Consider the following 20599-nt stretch of genomic DNA (forward strand, 5'->3'; position numbering starts at 1 on the left):
TTTTTTTAATAATCAAAACCAGGAGATGTTTACCACCAAATCGGTGCACAATTTTGTTCTGAAAAGTAAGGTATAATTCAACTGGATACACCTTTTGTATTTGTAAAGAGATGTAAGGTTTTACTTACACAGAGGTTTTGTTCAGGTATGTCAAAATGATCAGCAGATATAAAGGTATATGAAGAGAGGGGTCCTATAGCGTTTTTGTAACAGCCAGTGACTTTCATTTTCCAAACAATATGAGAAATCTAACTAGTGGAGCTTAGCTGATGTGGGCGCCATCATTTCTTTAGCAGAGATGTTTACATCAGGGCATTGTTGAATAACATTTGGGCTATGAATGAAACTGCTATCTTGATGAAGCAGAATTGAGATATGTACAGTACAACACTTTGGTTTATTTCGAACGTCTGTCACGCATGGGTAAAGGTTCAAGGACGGGCAGTTACACTGGCCGTTACTTTCACTGTTAAACCAAATTTAAATATACTAATCTGTGTTGTACATCCATTGGTCCTTTCATTTATTTATGACCTGGGTCAGATATAGAATGTAAATCTCATAAGCTATGTGTGTTTGTTTTTTTTTTGTTTTTTGTTTTTTTTTTAATTCCCCCCAATTTTATTTATGCAGCAGAGAACATGCAATGCCTTATGTATTAGACAGAACCATGCATGTCTGTCCCTGCTCCAGTCTAATGTCTAGAACAGTGGTAGGCAACCTGGGGTCCTCCAGCCGTTGCAGAACTACAAGGCCCATCATGCCTCTGGGAGTGATTGTAACCGCCAGCCTTGCAATGCCCCATGGGAAATGTAGTTCCACAACAGCTGGAAGGCCCCAGGTTGCCTACCCCTGGTCTAGAACGAACTGGCTGGAAGATAATTGCTCTATCGGTAATTTTGGCTTGTGTAAGGAAAACCAGAAAAGTTCACCTGAACACAGGGAACCCATAGAAACTATGCACTGGTGTTGTGCCTAGTACTAACTTCTTGGTTTACCTTGGTCCAGCCACATGTCTCTATGCTTCATTAAAGTGGTAGAAAACTGCTTCTTTTAATCCTGCAAGGCAATGCCATAAAGCTAGCACATTATGTGCTGTCACTGCTCAAGATGCTTCAATCTTTACCCGGTCTTCCTTTCTGGGTTTGCGGACTCAGGCTCTATGACCTGCTGGAGCCGCAATGACGTCATTACCCCGCATGCACGTGGGAGCCGCCATTCACTGGACAGAACTCTGAAGGAATGGAACGTAAATGCTGTTTCTTCAGAATGCATGCGCCGTTGACGTCACCGGCTGCATCTAAAGTAAATATCTCCTAAACGGTGCACATTTGGGAGAGATTTACTTCCTATAGGTAAGCCTTTCCATAGGCTTTACCTATAGGTAAAAGTCATGCATCGGAGTTTACTCCCACTTTTAAAAATAAGTGTCTTGTATTGTACTATTTTGTGACTATTATACTGTCAGTTGGTAAGCAGTTTTATACTGTGTATACCTTGGATTGGGGGGGGGGGTGTTTGAGGGTGTTGGGAATGCGACCAGGTTTCATGTTCACATTAGAACTTGGTGCGGGAAGCCTGCTATCTGTGCGAGTTTTCCACACCATATTCAAAACGCACTGCCCTTGCCGCCTGCAGCAGGTCTTTGTACAATGTTAATGTTTGCCTGCACCGGATCTCATGGTACAAAACTGCCATGCGATCCAGTTGTAATGCATGCACATACTTTGGTGCGATGCAGTGTAATTTGAGTCCATTCAAAATCGCACCACACTAAATTGTGTGTGAATTAAACAAGAATGCGGTGGGTTTTCCTGTGCGATTCGTAGTGTGAACCTAGGCTAGATATGGGTGCAACATAAAAATGGTCAGAAAAGTGAACTAAGACTTTGAAACTTTATGAAGTGACACTAAACACTAGTTGGGGGGGGGGCGCAACTCAATATTGAACCCTATAGACCAAGACTGGAACGCCTGTAAAGTGAATGAATGTATGTATACATACATGTGATAGCGAGACACACACAGAGATAGATCTCACTATATATATATATATATATATATATATATATATATATATATATATATATATATATATATACACACTCCAAAGCCCCAAATAGTCCAACATATGAAAGTGTCTAGTTGTATAGCCTGCATGTTTACTATCCAGGTCTCCTTCTTCTGACATATACAGTGCCTTGCAAAAGTATTCACCCCCTTGGCTTTTTACCTATTTTGTTACATTACAGCCTTTTAGTTCAATGTTTTTTTTTTTTTTTTTTTAATTTGAATTCTGTGTGATGGATCAGAACACAATAGTCTAAGTTGGTGAAGTAAAATTAGAAAAAAAATATACATAACCATATTTCAGAAATAAAAAAACTGATAATTGGCATGTGTGTATTTTATTCACCTCTTTGTTATGAAGCCCATAAAAAGCTCTGGTGCAACCAATTGCCTTCAGAAGTCACATAATTGGTGAAATGATGTCCCCCAGCATGCAATCTAAGTGTCACATGATCTGTCATTACATATACACACCTTTTTGAAAGGCCCCAGAGGCTGCAACACCTAAGCAAGAGGCACCACTAACCAAACACTGCCATGAAGACCAAGGAACTTTCCAAACAAGTAAGGGACAATGTTGTTGAGAAGTACAAGTTAGGGTTAGGTTATTAAAAAAAAAAAAAAAAAAAAAAAATATCCAAATCTTTGATCTCTAGGAGCACCATCAAATCTATCATAACCAAATGGAAAGTACATGGCACAACAGCAAACCTGCCAAGAGACGCCCGCACACCAAAACTCACAGACCGGGCAAGGAAGGCATTAATCAGAGAGGCAGCACAGAGACCTAAGGTAACCCTGGAGGAGCTGCAGAGTTCCACAGCAGAGACTGGAGTATCTGTACATAGGACGACAATAAGCCGTACGCTCCATAGAGTTGGGCTTTATGGCAGAGTGGCCAGAAGAAAGCCATTACTTTCAGCAAAAAACAAAATGGCACGTTTTGAGTTTGCAAAAAGGCATGTGGGAGACTCTCAAAATGTATGGAGGAAGGTGTTCTGGTCTGATGAGACTAAAATTGAACTTTTTTGACCATTAAAGAAAACGCTTTGTCTGGCGCAAACCCCACACATCACAACACCCAAAGAACACCATCCCCACCGTGAAACACGGTGGTGGCAGCATCATGCTGTGGGGATGTTTTTCAGCAGTCGGGACTGGGAAACTGGTCAGAGTTGAGGGAAAGATGGATGGTGCAAAATACAGGGATATTCTTGAGCAAAACCTGTACCACTCTGTGTGTGATTTGAGGCTAGGACGGAGGTTCACCTTCCAGCAGGACAATGACCCCAAACACACTGCTAAAGCAACACTTGAGTGGTTTAAGGGAAAACATGTAAATGTGTCCAAGTCCAGACCTCAATGCAATAGAAAATCTGTGGTCAGACTTAAAGATTGCTGTTCACAAGCGCAAACCATCCAACTTGAAGGAGCTGGAGCAGTCTTGCAAGGAGGAATGGGCAAAAATCCCAGTGGTAAGATGTGGCAAGCCCATAGAGACTTATCCAAAGCGACTTGGAGCTGGGATGGCCGCAAAAGGTGGCTCTACAAGTATTGACTTTAGGGGGGTGAATAGTTATGTACATTGACTTTTTTTCTGTTATTTTGTCCTACTTGTTTGCTTCACAAAAAAAGAAAAAAAATCTTCAAAGTTGTGGGCATGTTCTGTAGCTTAAATGATGCAAATCCTCAAACAATCCATGTTAATTCCAGGTTGTGAGGCAACAAAACACGAAAAAAATGCCAAGGGGGGTGAATACTTTTGCAAGGTACTGTCGACCTGTATGAACTGTCTTGCAGCGCTTCATATGTGTTGGAATTCCTGCACTCTTCCTTTACCACAGCCAAAAGCTATTGCTGCTTTTCTCCACTTGACAAATGTGTGCTTATACTTTCTGGTGGCAGAGGTTCCAGTTCATTCATCTGCTGTGACAAGGGCCGGATGTGTGAGGAATTGCCCTTTATGCTTTGCTGCAGATATTCCTGTAAGCCTCTACTAAATGTTTGCTCTCAAAAAATGTTAATTGTACACAATATAATCTTGATTGAATGCTCACACCAAGCAGTCCTTCCTTTAAAAAAAAAAAAAATTAAAAAAAATTTAAAGATTTAAACATACATTAGCGCCACTTTACAGACAACAAACTAAGAATGCAGTCAGGCATATAGTGACATTTCAAGTAATCCAAACAAAGCTATTAGCAATTTTCGTAAGCATACGGACACCCATAATAAACAGAAATTAGCTTGTGTTGGTAGCAAGGTAGAGAACACAACATTAACCACTTGCCTACTAGGCACTTGTACCCCCTTCCTACCCAGGCCAAATTTCAGCTTTCAGCACTATTGCACTTTGAATGACAATTGCGTGGTCATGCAACACTGTACCCAAACAAAATTGTGGTTTTTGTTTTTTTTTTGTTTTTGTTTTTTTTTCACACAAATAGAGCTTTTTTATTTTGTGTGTGTGTGTGTGTGTGTGGTGTTGTGTGTGTTTTTTTTTTTATTTTTTTTTTTTTTTTTTTTTTATAAAATTTTGCAAACAAGTCATCTTTTTTTTTTTTTTTTTTTTTTTTTTTTTTTTTCCTCCTTCACTGGTGTGCACTGATGAGGTGGCACTAATGGGCTCTGATAGGCGGCACTGGCAGGCACCAAGGCAGAGAACGATGTCCCTGTACCAGAAGCTGGTTACCTGTCTGCTTCTCTCCTCACGCTGATCGTGAGGAGAGATAAAAATCTGATAACCGGCTGACAACTGATCACATGGTAAAGGGCCCGCTGTAATTGGCTCTTTACCCTGTTCTGTAATCAGCCAAGTCGGAAGTATTCAGCAGTCGGAGCATGCCGCCCGCGCAATCATGGGAGGACTTCTATTGACGCCCGCCCTGTAGCCGTCATTCAGCCATAGCGCGGGCGGAAAGTGGTTAACTGCTTCTCTACTGCCAAAAGTATATACACTATGTTGTCAAAAGTATTGGGAGGCCTGCCTTTACACACACATGAACTTTAATGGCTTTGCAGCCTTAGTCCGTAGGGTTCAATATTGAATTGGCCCACCCTTTGCAGCTATAACAGCTTCAACTCTTCTGGGAAGGCTGTCCACAAGGTTTAGGAGTGTGTCTATGGGAATGTTTGACCATTCTTCCAGAAGTGCATTTCTGAGATCCGGCACTGATGTTGGACAAGAAGGGCAAAGGTGTTCCATTGGGTTGAGGTCAGGACTCTGTGCAGGCCAGTCAAGTTCCTCCACCCCAAACTTGCTCATCCATGTCTTTATGTACCTTGCTTTGTGCACTGGTCCAAATCATTTGGTGGAGGGGGGGTTATGGTGTTGGGTTGTTTTTCAGGGGTTGGGCTTGGCCCCTTAGTTCCAGTGAAGGGAACTCCTTAAGGTGTCGGCATACCAAGACAATTTCATGCTCCCAACTTTGTGGGAACAGTTTGGGGATGGCCCCTTCCTGGTCCAACATGACTGTGCACCTTCTTGTGCAACATCAGTGCCTGATCTCACAAATGTGCTTCTGGAAGAATGGTTAAACATTCCCATAGACACACTCCTAAACCTTGTGGACAGCCTTCCCAGAGGAGTTGAAGCTGTTATAGCTGCAAAGGGTGGGCCAACTCAATAGGATGAGTGAGAATATCAACCAAAAACCCAGAAAAAATCACCTAAAACAAATGCTATAAATTAAGTTGGAGTTCAGTGAATAAAATAAGTATTTGATCCCCCAAGGAAAAAATTACTTCGTACTTGGTGGAGAAACCCTTGTTGGCAAGCACAGAGGTAAGATGTATCTTGAAGTTGGTGACCAGGTTTGCACACATTTCAGGAGGGATTTTGGTCCACTCTTCAGAGATCTGCTCTAAATCCTTAAAGGAGAAGTCCAGCCAAAGCTCGTTTGGCTGGACTTATCCTATAGATCACAGGAGTGCAGTTCGTTTCGCACTCCTGTGACCCGTTTTCAGCAGAGAGCAAGCTGAAGTCAGCTCTCTGCAGACGTCAGAGAAGTAAGTCCAGGCTATACGTTATCACGACCCCGGAGTCTGGATCCGCCAGATCCCTGGACCAACACCCAGCTCGGCCTCTCTGCGAGCCCCTGAGGGCCTGAGCCCACCCCCACCATAGCCCAGCGCTCCAGTGAGAGAGGAGGAGGCAGAGCAGAGAGCTGTGACTGACAGTCAGCAGCTCTGTGCTTGGGGAGCTTTGAGAACCAAGCGATCTGCGGTGTTCGATCTCTCAGTGCAGAGGCGCCGGGGGACAGATAAAACATCGGACCGATGCTGCTTCCACTGAGGTAAGTATAAATCTGCAAAAAAGCCATACCCCATACTTTTCTTTTAAGGTTTCTTGTCAAATCCAAGTTTCAGCTTCCTCCATAAATTTTCTATAGGATTAAGGTCTGGAGACTGACTGGGCCACTCCATGACCCTAATGTGCTTCTTCTTGAGCCACTCCTTTGTTGCCTTGGTGGTATGTTTTGGGTCATTGTCATGCTAAAGGACCTATCTTCAGAGTTATGGCTGAGGGAAGAAGGTTCTCATCCAAGATTTTACAATATATGGCCCCGTCCATTGGCCCCTCAATGTGGCAAAGTTGGCCTGTACATTTTTAGCAGAGAAACAGCCCCAAAGTATAATGTTTCCACCTGTGCGTGACTAGGGATGGTGTTCTTAGGGTCATAGTCAGCATCTTTCTTCCTCCAAACATGTAGAGTCCCCCTCTCCAAGAAGGCACATGTACAGTCATACCAATGAACATCTAAATGATTCAGAGAAGGATTGGGAGAAAGTGCTGTGGTCAGACAGGACCAAAACTGAGCTCTTTGGCATTAACTCGACTTGCCGTGTTTGGAGGAAGAAAGATGCTGACAAGTCGAGTTAATGCCAAAGAGCTCAGTTTTGGTCCTGTCTGACCACAGCACTTTCTCCCAATCCTTCTCTGAATCATTTAGATGTTCATTGGTATGACTGTACATGTGCCTTCTTGGAGAGGGGGACTCTACATGTTTGGAGGAAGAAGAATGCGGACTATGATCCTAAGTACACATCCCTACAGTAAAGTGTGTAAGTGGAAACATTATGCTTTGGGGCTGTTTCCCTGCTAAAGGTACGGATCAACTTTGCTGCATTGAGGGGCCAATGGACGGGGCCATGTATTATAAAATCTTGGATGAGAACTTTCTTCCCTCAGCCATAACTCTAAAGATCGGTGGTGGATGGGTCTTCCAGCATGACAATGACTCAAAATATACTACCAAGGCAACAAAGGAGTGGCTCAAAAAGAAGCACATTTTAAGGTCATGGAGACCTTAATCCTATAGAAAATTTATGGAGGGAGCTGAAACTTCGAGTTGCCAAGCAACAACCTAGAAACCTTGGAGCGTTTGTTAACCCCCCCCCAAAAAAAAAATCCTGTTCCCTTTAAAGCATGAATAACAGCGCAGTGCTTGTGCTCTGGCCCCCTGTATCACCTGAAATACCTGGCTGATACTGCCAGTTTCTACCTTCCCCTCTGTATGCTGACCACAATATATCAGGGCTGCTGAGCCCTGACACCGTAGTCAGTGTACATTCCTCCGTCCGCAACCCTCTTTCCCCCATTCCCCTCCCCCCCTGCCTGTCAGCTCTCACTATCGCTGCTCTGGTCCTCCCCCACTGCTTCAAAACTAACTGATCATTATATCATCCCATCTGTCACATAGAAAAGCTGTGACCTAGTGCCTGTGCTTTATAAAAAAAAAAAAAATGGATTTCTACCTGTTTTAACAGTGCCTTCCAGCGATCAGGTCTCCACACTCTCTGCTCCTCCCCGCCTGATGTCAACAGGGGACTCTTGACCCAGCCCGCTGGAGATATCAGACGGGGAGAGCTGAGAGCCTGGAGTTATGTGATCCCTGAAAGACCCTGTTAAAACAGGTAGACAGCTTTTTTTTTTTTTTTTTTTCTTTTCTAAAGCACAGGCACTCTGATACAGGTTTTTATGTGACACGGGATGATATAATTGATAAATTAGTGGCTTAACAACCACTTTAAGGATTTAGAGAAGATCTGTATAGAAGAGTGGACCAAGATCCCTCCCGAGATGTGTGCAAACCTGGTAACCAACTACAAGAAACATCTTACCTCTGTGCTTGGTTTCTCCACCAAGTACTAAATCATGTTTTGCTTGGGGATCAAATACTTATTTTACTCACTGAACTGCAACTCCGTTTCTAACATTTTGTATTATGTTTTTTTTCTAGATTTTTGGTCGATCTTTTGTCTCATTTAAAATACACCTACAATAAAAAATACAGACCCTTTTATTTCTTTGTAAGTGGGCAAACCTATAAAATCAGCAAGGGATCAAATAATAATTTTCCCCACTGTATGCAGTTTAGCATGAGTATGGTAAACTCTATGAAGGATCAACAGTTGAGTTGGTAACGAGGAAATTGGGGGAAGAGAAGTCGGTGCCTGCTACCACAGGTCTCCTGTTAAGGGGCCCAAAGCTTCCTCCCAGCTCTTCCTACAAGGGATTAGAATACAGTTTTTGTATCTGTCATTAAAATCCCATATCAACAAGATGAAAGCCCTTTTCTGGAGTCAGCTTTAGTTAGTAGTCCAAGGATTTGATTTTTATGTTTGGTTAATAAAAATGTATGTGACTGAACAGTTATAGCTTGTATCAATTAAAAGTATTGGAAAAGCTGTCTTCTTTAGTGTTGGTTTATTATTAAAGAAAAGGGTAAAGAATTGGTTGATTCTAAGATGGAAGTCATAATGAAACCACAGTTTTTAACCAAGTTCCCCTCTAAAATAATGATAGAAAAAAGAATTCCTGGTTAAAAAAAAAAAAAAAAAGAGCTATTTGTTTCCTCTCCCACCGACCTTCACTCTCATCAAGAGCTATGGTGCCTGGAGAATACTTGCCATCCAAATCCTGGTTCTCCAGCAGTCACTGTAAATGCCAGTGATACGGGTTCCAATGTCTCTTCAGGACTCAGTAGTAATGTAGGGACCAGAGAAAGGAAGGGGATTGCTGTGTAGAGGACCAAGGATCCAACACTCCCAGATATGTGGCTAAGAGGCACCATAGTTCTTGAAGAGCGTAAAGATCGGCATGCTAGTTTGAGGAACGGGAATTAATATGATGGCTCTACTTTTTTCCTTTGTTTTAGTTTATCAGCAGTGCTGTTTCTCCTTAAAAGAGAATGTTTTCTCCCCCCTTTTTATACTTTCCTAGGTGGATGCAGCATTGGTTCCCTGGCACCTCTGCACCATCAAACACCAGCGATGGCTCGGTTCTTGCAGATCCCTGAGAGGAGAGCTGCTGACTGTCAATCAGCAGCTCTCCTCTCTGCTACTCTACGCTCACTGGAGCGATGACCTGTGGAGGGGCGGGGAGCAGCCGTCTCAGTGGCTCGCTGACACAGGCTTCAGTTCAGGCACCTGGCGGATCCAGACTTCATTGTCGGGATGGCGCGATGCCTGGACTGGTTCCAGTGACTTCAGCAGAGAGCAGACTTCAGACTGCTCTATGCTGAAAATGGGTCACAGGAGTGCAAAACGACCCATAAGAGAAGCCCAGCCAAACAAGCTCAGGCTGGACTTTAACTCCACTATAATTACATAGAAGCAGCTTTCTCTATAAGAGCATTTGTTTATGGAGCCCACAAGCTTCTATCAGTCATTTAGACACTGAAGAATTAGACATTCTATCTAGTTATCCCTCTTCCTCTGCCTGTCATAGCTGGAAATTCATTTTTCTTCATCTTGTTTGCTCTGCAATAGACAGTTAAGTATTTCAACTGGCTTGCTGGGGTTTGCCAGGGTAAATCATTTGCATTTTCAAGACTTGGCCATTTCTCTCAAGATGGGAACACTTATTACAATATACAGTGTGGTTATGCAAATACTCAAATTTTAGCTGAGTCTGGAGGTTTTCTTTAGATGTGTTCAAGGGCTTCAGGTCAGAAAATGAAGTACTCAGAGCTAGATTGAACCAAATCCTCCCGACGCAGTAATACGTTTATTTTTAACATAGAGGAAGGCTGCAATGGTTTGAGCACATACAGGCCTGGTTCTACTGGGATTAAACAGGAACAGATTATTTAGTGGCAAATTATACCAATGTGGTGTTTACAAACTTCAGTAGATCCTCCGATTTAATTTTATTTTTATTTTTTTATTGCAAAAGCTTCTCTTCCTCAATTTCCTTTTGGTAGAATAACAAGGAAGAAGGCAGAAACTGGAGAACATTTTTTGTTTTGCATTGCTTTGTTTTTTTGCTTTATTGTATGCAGTTTTGGCATGGTACACATTTGTTATTCTTTTGCTGTAAATGTTGTTGTAATTGTATAATCATCACTGGCTCTACTAATGTTATGTTGCAGAAAAGGATGTGGGCTGACTGGAGGAAGTCAATTGTTTTTTGTTTTTCAGTAATTTTAAGTAAAATCTTGAAAACTGAAAGTATATTAAAAGGGAAACCTCCTTGGTTGTCTTCCTTCTTTGTCGTCTTCTTTTTTTTTTTTTTTTTTTTTTTTGAGTGGAGTGCAGAGGCATTAGAAAATCTATCAGGATGTCATTGCCATCTGTGCCCCAGCTATGGAGATTCATATTTTGTCCTGTTTACTGTTCTCCTCCAAAATGGAAAGTTAAAAGAAAATCCCACATTTTGAGTTGTTCCCAGAAAAGAAATGGATAGAAAGTCTTCCAATGGGGACACTAGTTCTGGTGACAGCCAGGGATTTCTCCTTATTTCCTGTTTTATGGCTATGGGAGAGAAGGTGAAAGTAAATCTACCCAATGGGGGACATAGATGGCAAAATAACTTGACAGGGTCTAGAACTTGCTCTGTTCAAAATGAAGAAGACAAAAAGTTGCCTTTTTAGATCTATTTATTAAGCAGCCCAACACCTTTCTAATAAAGTCTATATTAAAAAAAAAAAATTATATAATTTTACTGTGTGTGTGTATGTATGTATGTATGTGTGTGTATATGTGTGTGTGTGTGTGTGTGTGTGTGTGTGTGTGTGTGTGTGTATATATATATATATATATATATATATATATATATATATATATATATATATATAATATATTTTATATTATATTTATTATATTGTGTAATCCTATCTCTGTGTGTGTGTCTCTATATTTCTATCACATGTATACATACATACATTCATTCACTTTAATGGCGTTTCAGTCTTAGTCTATAGGGTTCAATATTGAGTTGGCCCACCCTTTGCAGCTATAACGGCTTCAACTCTTCTGGGAAGGCTGTCCACAAGGTTTAGGAGTGTGTCTATGGGAATGTTTGAACATTCTTCCAGAAGCGCATTTGTGAGGTCAGACACTGATCTTGGACGAGAAGGCCTGGCTCGCAGTCTCTGCTCTAATTCAAATCCAAAGTTCTATTGGGTTGAGGTCAGGACTCTGTGCGGGCCAGTCAAGTTCCTCCACCCCAAACTCGCTCATTTATGCCTTTTTTATGGACCTTGCTTTGTGCACTGGTGCAAAGTCATGTTGGAACAGGAAGGGGCCATCCTCCAACTGTTCCTAAAAAAGTTGGGAGCATGAAATGTCTTGGTATACTGATGCCTTAAGCGTTCCCTTCACAGAAACTAAGGTGCCAAGCCCAAACCCTGATAAACAACCCCACACCATAATTCCCCCCCCCACCCCCCCACCAAATGATTTGGACCAGTGCACACAGCAAGGTCCATAAAGACATAGATGAGTGAATTTGTGGTGGAGGAACTTGACTGGCCTGCACAGAGTCCTGACCTCAACCCAATAAAACAACTTTGATTTGAATTAGAGCAGAGACTGTGAGCCAGGCCTCCTCGTCCAACATCAGTGCCTGACCTCACAAATGCGCTTCTGGAAGAATGGTCAAACATTCCCATAGACACACTCCTAAACTTTGTGGACAGTCTTCCCAGAAGAGTTGAAGCTGTTATAGCTGCAAAGGGTGGACCAACTCAATATTGAACCCTACGGACTAAGACACCATTAAAGTTTGTGTATAAAGGCAGGCATCCCAGTACTTTTGACAATAGTGTGTGTGTGTATATGGAGAGATCCCTGTATATTTTAAATATGATATTTTGGATGTAAGGAGATAGAGCTACATGCTGTAGGTTGGTACCTGAATTACTAATATTTATATCCTGGTGTAGTTCCATACTGCTTTATGGTAAATTCAGTTAGAGGATTGTTTTAGTTACTTGAATTATTGAGGGGGACATTTCCCGGAAGAAGTCTCAGCATTGAGCATTGTCTATGTTCAGTTTATATAGAAGCAACTTTGATTTATGGCCATTTCAGAAGCATTCATTAGTCAGATGTGTTTACAGAAGCCACTTGTAAACCTGTATATAAGGATCTGACATGATCAGCAGTAAAGTTCTATTCATTATACTGCTGCCCTTTGGGGAGTCTGGAACAGCTCAGTGGTTTACAGGAGGTATGGTGGGTGTGAAGGACAGGAAACCATGCAGGACACATCATCTGTAATCTCTGTGACTCACCTGAAATCTCTCTTTGCAGCTTCTGGTAGAGATCCTCATGAGGCCGAGCCTTTTCCCCCAGAGGAAGAAGCATAAAAGTAAGTGAATGACACCCCTACTTCCCATTACTTCATCTATTTGAATATAAGACTAACAATTCTGTGAATCTTTGAAGGAGAATGCAGTTAGGGAGGTAGGCAGAATCCCTGGGGGTCATCCAACCTTGTAATTGTGGTCATATATATTTAGGGCTGTCGGATTAGGTTGCGAGTAGGCTATCTACGGGATTCCTTTTTTTTTTTTTTCCTGTAAATGCTTATTTTCTAATATGCCTGTAAATACCTACATATTGTGTGAATAGACACACAGGCTAGCATAAGAGGGTGTTTTTATTTATTTATTTTTTTGGGGGACTTTGAGTGAGGCACAAGACATGGAAGGGGAAATTATGTAAATTGTTTAATTGGCCTAAAAACCAAGCATACCTTCTAACATGTGATAAAATCTATATACAAAACAATGACATAAAAAGAATTATTCATATATGTATACATGCACGCATCTGAAATCGCATAGTGTCCCATGAAAGTAGCTGGTATAACAGGCCAAATGCTTGTTTTGGTAATGAAATAAATAAAATATGGGTTATAGGATACAGATGAAGCACAGTTGAGGTCAATCTCTGTGTTGGGAACATGATGACCTTCAGTAGGCTTGACGTGTTTCGTGGCCAATTGCCACTCATCAGGAGAAAACGCATAGCATGTAAAAAGGTACTAAAAAGGATCTGGTGTTTTGCCCAGATGGTAAGAAAAAAAAGTTGGGACAAGGGGAAACAAGATGTGTATCTCCCTGGAATACTTGCGTATAAATTGTACTAAATAAGCAGTGTTACAAGTCTGGATCTGCGAAGCAAGTCTATCCTGGGAGCTGAGGGAATGAACCCAAAGAAAACGCGAGCGTACTGACACGCCCCAGGAACACCCTCCAAACGTAGTGGGCAAGGGTGGAAAAAATCTAAATATGTCTGTAGAGTAAATGATATAGGACCAATATATGTGCGGATAGTACCAGTGTATACATATTCATGGACTATAAACCAACACTCTTTCTTTATTGCCTGAAAAAGTGAAAAGCATGGTGGATACAAAGCGCAGGGAATCGTATACCACATAAAGAAAAATGAAAAAGGTAAAAAATTGCTTGAAAATCATAGGATTCCCCAATGGGGGAAGGGGTGAGGAAAAATAAAAGTAAATACCAGATCCTTTTTGGTACCTTATTTTTTATTTAAAATAACAAATAATAATTCAGACATGCTATGTGTTTGCTCCTGATGAGTGGCAACTGGCCACGAAACGCGTCGAGCTTATTCAGTGTCGTCATGTTCCCAACACATAGCTTGACCTTAACTGTGATTTCGTCTGTATCCTATAACCCATTTTTATTTCATTACCATAACAAGCATTTGACTTTTTATACCAGCTACTTTCATGGGACACAATGGGATTTCAGATGTATGTATAAATATATGAATTCTTTGTTTTTTGTATATAGATTTAAATACTCATGTTTAATCATGTATTGCATGTTAGGAGGTATACTTTGTTTTTATGCCAATTAAACAATTTACATAATTTCTCCTACCACGTGTCTTGTGCCTCACTCAAAGTCCCAAAAAAAACTTTTTATTTCCGATTTAGGGATGGCGGTGCATAAAATTGTGCACGTCATTTAAAGTCCCATCACCCCCTTGCTTTCTGTATTAATAGGGATGGATTCACAATTGACTGGTTGGTTTGGATTAATTTGCTACTTTTTGAACAATTCATATTGGTGTACGATTCGGATGATACTTTTACAGTTTGTCCGCATATGCGTTTTGATTTTCACTATTTCTTGGAACATACACATCCTTTACCACTCCATATTTGGTGTTTAGCGTTTCTATTTATAAGTGTTTTTTTTCTTTTTGCTTGTCTGTAAACCCGGGAGCTGTGGTGCATGTCGGTTGCCCTCCCCCTTTGCTGCATTTCACACGGGACGGGGGTGCCGGCGGGTTTCCTGGCATGCATTGGTGCCACGCACCGTGTGTTCATCCTGGCGAACGTCATGACGCCGGCATGCTTGCCATCTAGCTGGTACACGAGGGGAGTGGTTGGAAGCCATCAGAGGACAGTTTTGCTGCTGTGGCGAGGCCGTCTCTCCTTGATGCTCCATGCTTAGCGTGACGCTGGGGAGAGCCTGGGGAATGTCAGGCAATACCTATACCCCCACTGGGAGTCCTGTTCACACTCTGGCTTTTCTCCCCACACATGCACACCATATTTTGGAGCATGTCTCTGTTCAGTGTCATCAGGTAACTATCCCTGCGATTTTTCCGTTTTATCACTAAGACCGCACACCTTTTTTGTTTCTCCTCACCCCTTCCCCGTTTGGGAAATTGCATGATTTTCATGCGATTTTTTTTTTTTTTTTTTTTTTTTTTTTTTCCCCTCTTTCTTCCCCTCCTGTGTCATATATGTCTTCCTCCACTTTGTATCCACCACGCTTTTCACTTTTTCAGGCAACAATGGGTGTTGGTTTATAATCGATGAATATGTACGGGAAGAGCCCGGGGAATGTTGGGCATTACCTTTACCCCAACTGGGAGTCTTGTTTATACTCTGGCTTTTCTCCTCACACATGCACATCATTTCTCAGAGCATGTCTCTGTGCAATGTCGCCAGGTAACTATCCCTGTGATTTCCTCCTATCAACAAGACCGCACACCTTTCTTTTTTGTTTTTTGTTTTTCCTCACCCCTTGGGTAATCGCATGATTTTGATGCGATTTTTTTTTTTTTTTTTTTTCTCCCTTTCTCTCTTTGTGGTTTGATTCCCTTCACTTTGTATCCACCACGCTTTTCACTTTTTCAGGCAATAATGGATGTTGGTTTATAGTCCATGAATATTTATACACTGGTACTATTCACATATATTGGTCCTATATCGTTTACTCTACAGACATATTTGGATTTTTTCCACCCTTTCCCACTACGTTTGGAGGGTGTTCCTGGGGTGTGTCGGTGCGCTCGCGTTTTCCTTGGGTTCATTCCCTCAGCTCCCGGGATAGACTTGCTTCGCAGATCCAGACTTGCAACACTGCTTATTTAGAACAATTTATACGTAAGTATTCCAGGGAGATGCACATCTTGTTTCCCCTTGTCCCTACTTTTTTTTTTTTTTTCTTACCATTTGTGCAAAACACCAGATGGTAAGAAACACCACTCCTATTCGGTACTTTTAAAAAAAATAAATTCAGATATGCTATGCGTTTGCTCCTGATAAATGGCAACTGGCCACGAAATGCGCCAAGCCTATTCAATGTTGTCATGTTTCCAACACAATCGCTTGAGCTGTGATTCATCTGTATCCTATAGCCAATTTTATTTCATTACCAAAACAAGCATTTGTCTTTTTATACCAGCTACTTTCATGGGTCACTATGCGATTTCAAATGCATGTATACATATATGAATTGTTCGTTTTTTGTTTTTGGTTTTTTTTTTTTTGGTTTTTTTTTGTTGTTTTTTTTTTTTTAAATGTCATTGTTTTGTATTTAGGTTAGCTACTACACTATTAGGCTCGGTTCACACATGGGCGGCACGACTTGCAGGTCGCCTCAGCGAGGCGACCTGCAAACGACTGCGGGGCGACTTGCGAGACGACTTCTGCATAGAAGTCTATGCAAGTCGCCCCAAGTCGCCCCCAAAGTAATACAGGAACCTTTTTCTAAGTCGGAGCGACTTGCGTCGCTCCAATTAGAACGGTTCCATAGCACAGAACGGGAGGCGACTTGTCAGGCGACTAGGTCGCCTGACAAGTCGCCCCAGTGTGAACCGAGCCTAAGGCTTTTTATAGTATTTTTTTCAATTGATGTTTTTTTTTTTAATACCATATACCCTTTTTTCATTTTTTTTATTTTCAGTCAGTGATGAATTAATCAAGGACTGCCTCAGCATCCTGTACAACACCTGTATATGCGTAAGTACCCTTCTCTTTTATTGAACTACAATTTACATTGCCTTGTTGTAATTTAACCACTTGCAGCCCTTCTGTGCCAAATCATGTACCTAGTACGTGATCTAACACTCTTGGTTCTGGGGCACGCGTGCCGCCGCCCTCCCGCTGTGATTCTACACAGCGGGAGCTGATCGGCGGGTGCGGTGAACTCTGTCTCAATGTCCACCAGCACCCGCCGATGCTTCAGTACACAGGTAGAATGGCAGTCTGCCTATGTAAACGAGGCAGATTGCCATTCTGTGAGTACATGAAGCATGGATCCTGTGTTCCCGTAAAGCAGGAACACCGATCCATGCCTTCCACTAGTAAAAGCACCTCCCCCACTACACTGAATCACAGGCTAGGCACACATTTAATACTTTGATCGCCCCCTGATAACCCTTTCCCAGCCAGTGTTAGTACAGTGACAGTGCATATTTTTTTAGCACTGATTACTATTCGTGTCAATAGTCTGCAAAAAAATGTCAGTTTCCAATTCATCTGCCGCAATATCAGTCCTGCTATGTCGCTGTTCGTCGCCATTACTAGTAAATATATTAATAAAAATATCCCATAGTTTGTAGATGCTATAACATTTGCACAAACCAATATACGCTGATTGGTTTTTTTTTTTTTTTTTTTTTTACTAAAAATATGTAGCAGAATACATATTGGCCTAAATTGATGAAGCAATTACATTTTATTTCCTTTTTTTTCCATTATTTATTTTTTATTTTGGGGGGGGGGGGGGGTTATGATGCAAAAAAAAAACGCAGAGGTGATCAAATGCCTCTATTTTGTGTGTGGGGGGGGGGGGGAGCTAAATCTTATTTGGGTACATTGTTGCACGACCGCGTTTTATAAGGGTCATGAACACAGTAAGACTTCCCAGAATGTGAAAGTCCCTTAGTTCCTTGCTTACCTTTTAGGTGGAAAACTTTCTCATATAGGATGGACAGTTAAAGTGATTGTAAAGCTTTCAATATGACTATAACAACTAAAAAAATGGACTTTCAAGGCACACGGATATATTGACTGTAAAAGATAAAAATGGTTTTATTTGATTATATTCTACATAGATAGAAACAATTAATATAAATAACACAGTCCATAGAGGAAAATTATTTTTGTATGTGCTTAATATTTCCTACCCTGCATACAACCAAGACATCCCTTATTGTAACACATATGTAGTAAAACATTCAAAAACAGATGGGGAAAAATTTCCCAAGTCGATGTTCCGATTATAGATTTTTTTTTTTTTTTTTTTTTAAACAAACATGTCATACTTGCCTCCCACTGTGCAGTTCGTTTTGCACAGATTGTCCCTGATCCTTAACTTCTGTGGTCCCTCGGTGGCTCTGGTAGCTCCTCCCCACATCGTATAACCCCCTAGAAGAAGCGCTGTCCCGGGGGGAGGGGGGGGGGTACCTTGCGGGTGCGCTCCCGAGTCCAGCATTTGCGTCCATAGATGCAGAATGTAGGACTTGGCCCCGGCGCCCGCGCTATTGGATTTGCTTGATAGCAGCGCAGCCATTGGCTCCTGCTGCTCTCAATCTATCCAATCGAGAGGGTGAGTGCGTTTCCGACATGGGAATTACGGGGCTCAGGTGAGTAAAACTGGGGGGCTGGTCAGTGACCATTTTTTTTTCACCTTAATGCATAAGATGCATTAAGGTGAAAAAACACGAGGGTTTACAACCCCTTTAATCCAGCATATCATGGGTAAAAAAATAAAAACTTTCCCATAGTGTAATACTGTATGTACAATTTATTGTAGATAAAAAAACTCACATTTAGATAATTGAAAAAAGTATGTGTGGAGTTTCCACCCTGGGCAGGCGTTATGGCGTAACCAGCGTAGACTCCTTCTTACGCATTTTGTCAGATGACGTCAATTCTTTTGAAACGCTTAGGGCGGAGTTTACGCTCGTAACATCACCACGCCCACCGACCCTACGAGGCGGTCTGTTCGATTCCCGGGATTGACACTTACTGCATATATGCAGTATTTTCACTATCTTAATGTGGCACTGACCACCCCTCCCCCCCGTGACGTTGGCGGCCCAGCATGCACCAGTTGATGACATCACTGGGGGATGGTGGCTCCACCCCGTAGCTATTTACGAAATGTCACACGGTGCGGCAGGCAGACCGTTTTTGAAGCTGAAGCTTCTCTTTTAAAGTGGAGTTATTCTAACCAATGAAATGAATAATCACGCCCAAACGATTGATGCTTGTAAACGTGCTTTAATGCGTTACTCACTTTTACATGCATTTTTTTATTTTTTTCCTGCCTAAATGAATGCTGCTGCCAGCAGGAAAGGCTTTAGGAGAGTTTACATATGTCCTGTGTGCATGAAGCCTCAATGTCAGCTGGTGTCTGTGCGGTACATTTTTTTTATAACGCGTATGCAAAAATCCAACTGCCCATCGGAACCACTATTGTCTGATTGAACCAAGAATAGAAATGTACATATTTGCTGGTTGTCATTAGAGGAAGGAATGTACAGCACTGCAGGGAGCTGTTGTGGTCAGGACAGCTTGTCTGTGTATTCTTTTACTTCCCAAATGTTTCTTTCACATGAATAACCAAACTTTTTTTTTTTATGTATATATAGACGGAAGGTGTCACCAAACGCTTGGCAGAACGGAATGACTTTGTTCTTTTCTTGTTCACGTTAATGACAAACAAAAAGACGTTCCTGCAAACAGCAACCCTCATTGAAGACATCCTAGGGGTCAAAAAGGTACTCTTCAACTCCATTCAACTCCAGTCTTGTTCTAATGCCCTCTAAAATGTAGATCTAGATCTTGGAGAACTGGTCCTGACTTGAGGTTATAAACAGTAGGCATCGCTACGAGAGTTTCCAGGTCTTTTTCCAAGTGGCTGCCCTGCTGCTTACTGAACACAGGAGGTCACCTGCTCAGCACAGGCATCGTTCAGGGAACACTTTCCATTTCTCAATTAATACAAGGCATTCTCTAGTCTGTGGGGATTATGTCACCACCCCGACACTTTATATGAATTGAGAAAATAGAAAGTGTTCCCTAAATGGTGCCTGTGCCAAGCGAGCGACCTCCTGTGTCTGCAATAAAGCAGGACAGATACTCGGGCATAGGACCTGAAAACTAGTGGAGATCTCTGTGGTAGCGGTCACTACTACAGGGATTTTGAATCGTGGAGGCTCAGTCTCACATGTGTACGTTATCTATAGCAAGCTGCATGCAAGATACAGCCTGCCAAGGAATGTCAACTGCTCCAGACTGACATCCATCCATTAAAGATATTTGCATAACTCCTCCCAGGAACCAGCACACTGTTTGCATTCTCTTAAGAGGGGTATGAAGGCAGGGTGCTGTGATGTTTTCAGGGAGCAACACCCTATGTATGGTTCCCTCCCACCAACTGCATTGTATAGAGAAGCAGAGAGACCCAGTAATTGCACATCATGGAGTTTAAGATGTGTAATGAAAAAGGAAAGGTATTATTAAAATTTAATTAGCATCATGATGATTGGGGGGTGGGGGGTTAAAGGAGGAACCACTGTAGGCAAAATCTGACCTGATTAAACTAAACTTTTAAAGAAGTCCAGCCTGGGCTTGTTCGGCTGGGCTTCTCCTATGGGTCACAGGAGTGCAATTTGTTTTTCACTCCTGTGACCCATTTGCAGCGGAGAGCGGTCTGAAATCCACTCTCCACTCACGTCACCAAGATCAGTCCAGGTAGCGTGTCATCCCGACTTAGGAAGTATGGATCCGCCGGCTGCCTGGACTGATGGCAGTCTCAGCCTCTCAGTGAGCCGCTGAGACAGCCACTCCACAGCGCAGTGCTCCAATGAGCGTGGAGGAGCAGACTGACAGGCAGCAGCTCTCCGCTCAGGGAGGTAAGAGACCCGAGCCATCTGTGATGTTTGGTGGCTCGGTTCTCAGTGAAGAGGCGGTGGGGGACAGATGCAACATTGTACCGATGCTGCATCCACCGAG

At 42.1% G+C, this 20599-nt stretch overlaps 1 protein-coding gene across 1 annotated transcript in view; it reads left to right on the forward strand.

Moving 5' to 3' along the window:
* Positions 1-20599, forward strand: part of TRPC4AP (transient receptor potential cation channel subfamily C member 4 associated protein) — an 87558-nt gene that overhangs the window by 19854 nt on the left and 47105 nt on the right. The window contains exons 4-6 of the mRNA XM_073606590.1: positions 12610-12667; positions 16539-16594; positions 19234-19362. Of these exons, the coding sequence (XP_073462691.1) occupies positions 12610-12667; positions 16539-16594; positions 19234-19362 (243 nt within the window). The remainder of the gene's footprint in view (positions 1-12609; positions 12668-16538; positions 16595-19233; positions 19363-20599) is intronic.

This window comes from Aquarana catesbeiana, linkage group LG12 (assembly GCF_042186555.1).
Source record: "Aquarana catesbeiana isolate 2022-GZ linkage group LG12, ASM4218655v1, whole genome shotgun sequence".
NCBI classification, from domain to species: Eukaryota; Metazoa; Chordata; class Amphibia; order Anura; family Ranidae; genus Aquarana; species Aquarana catesbeiana.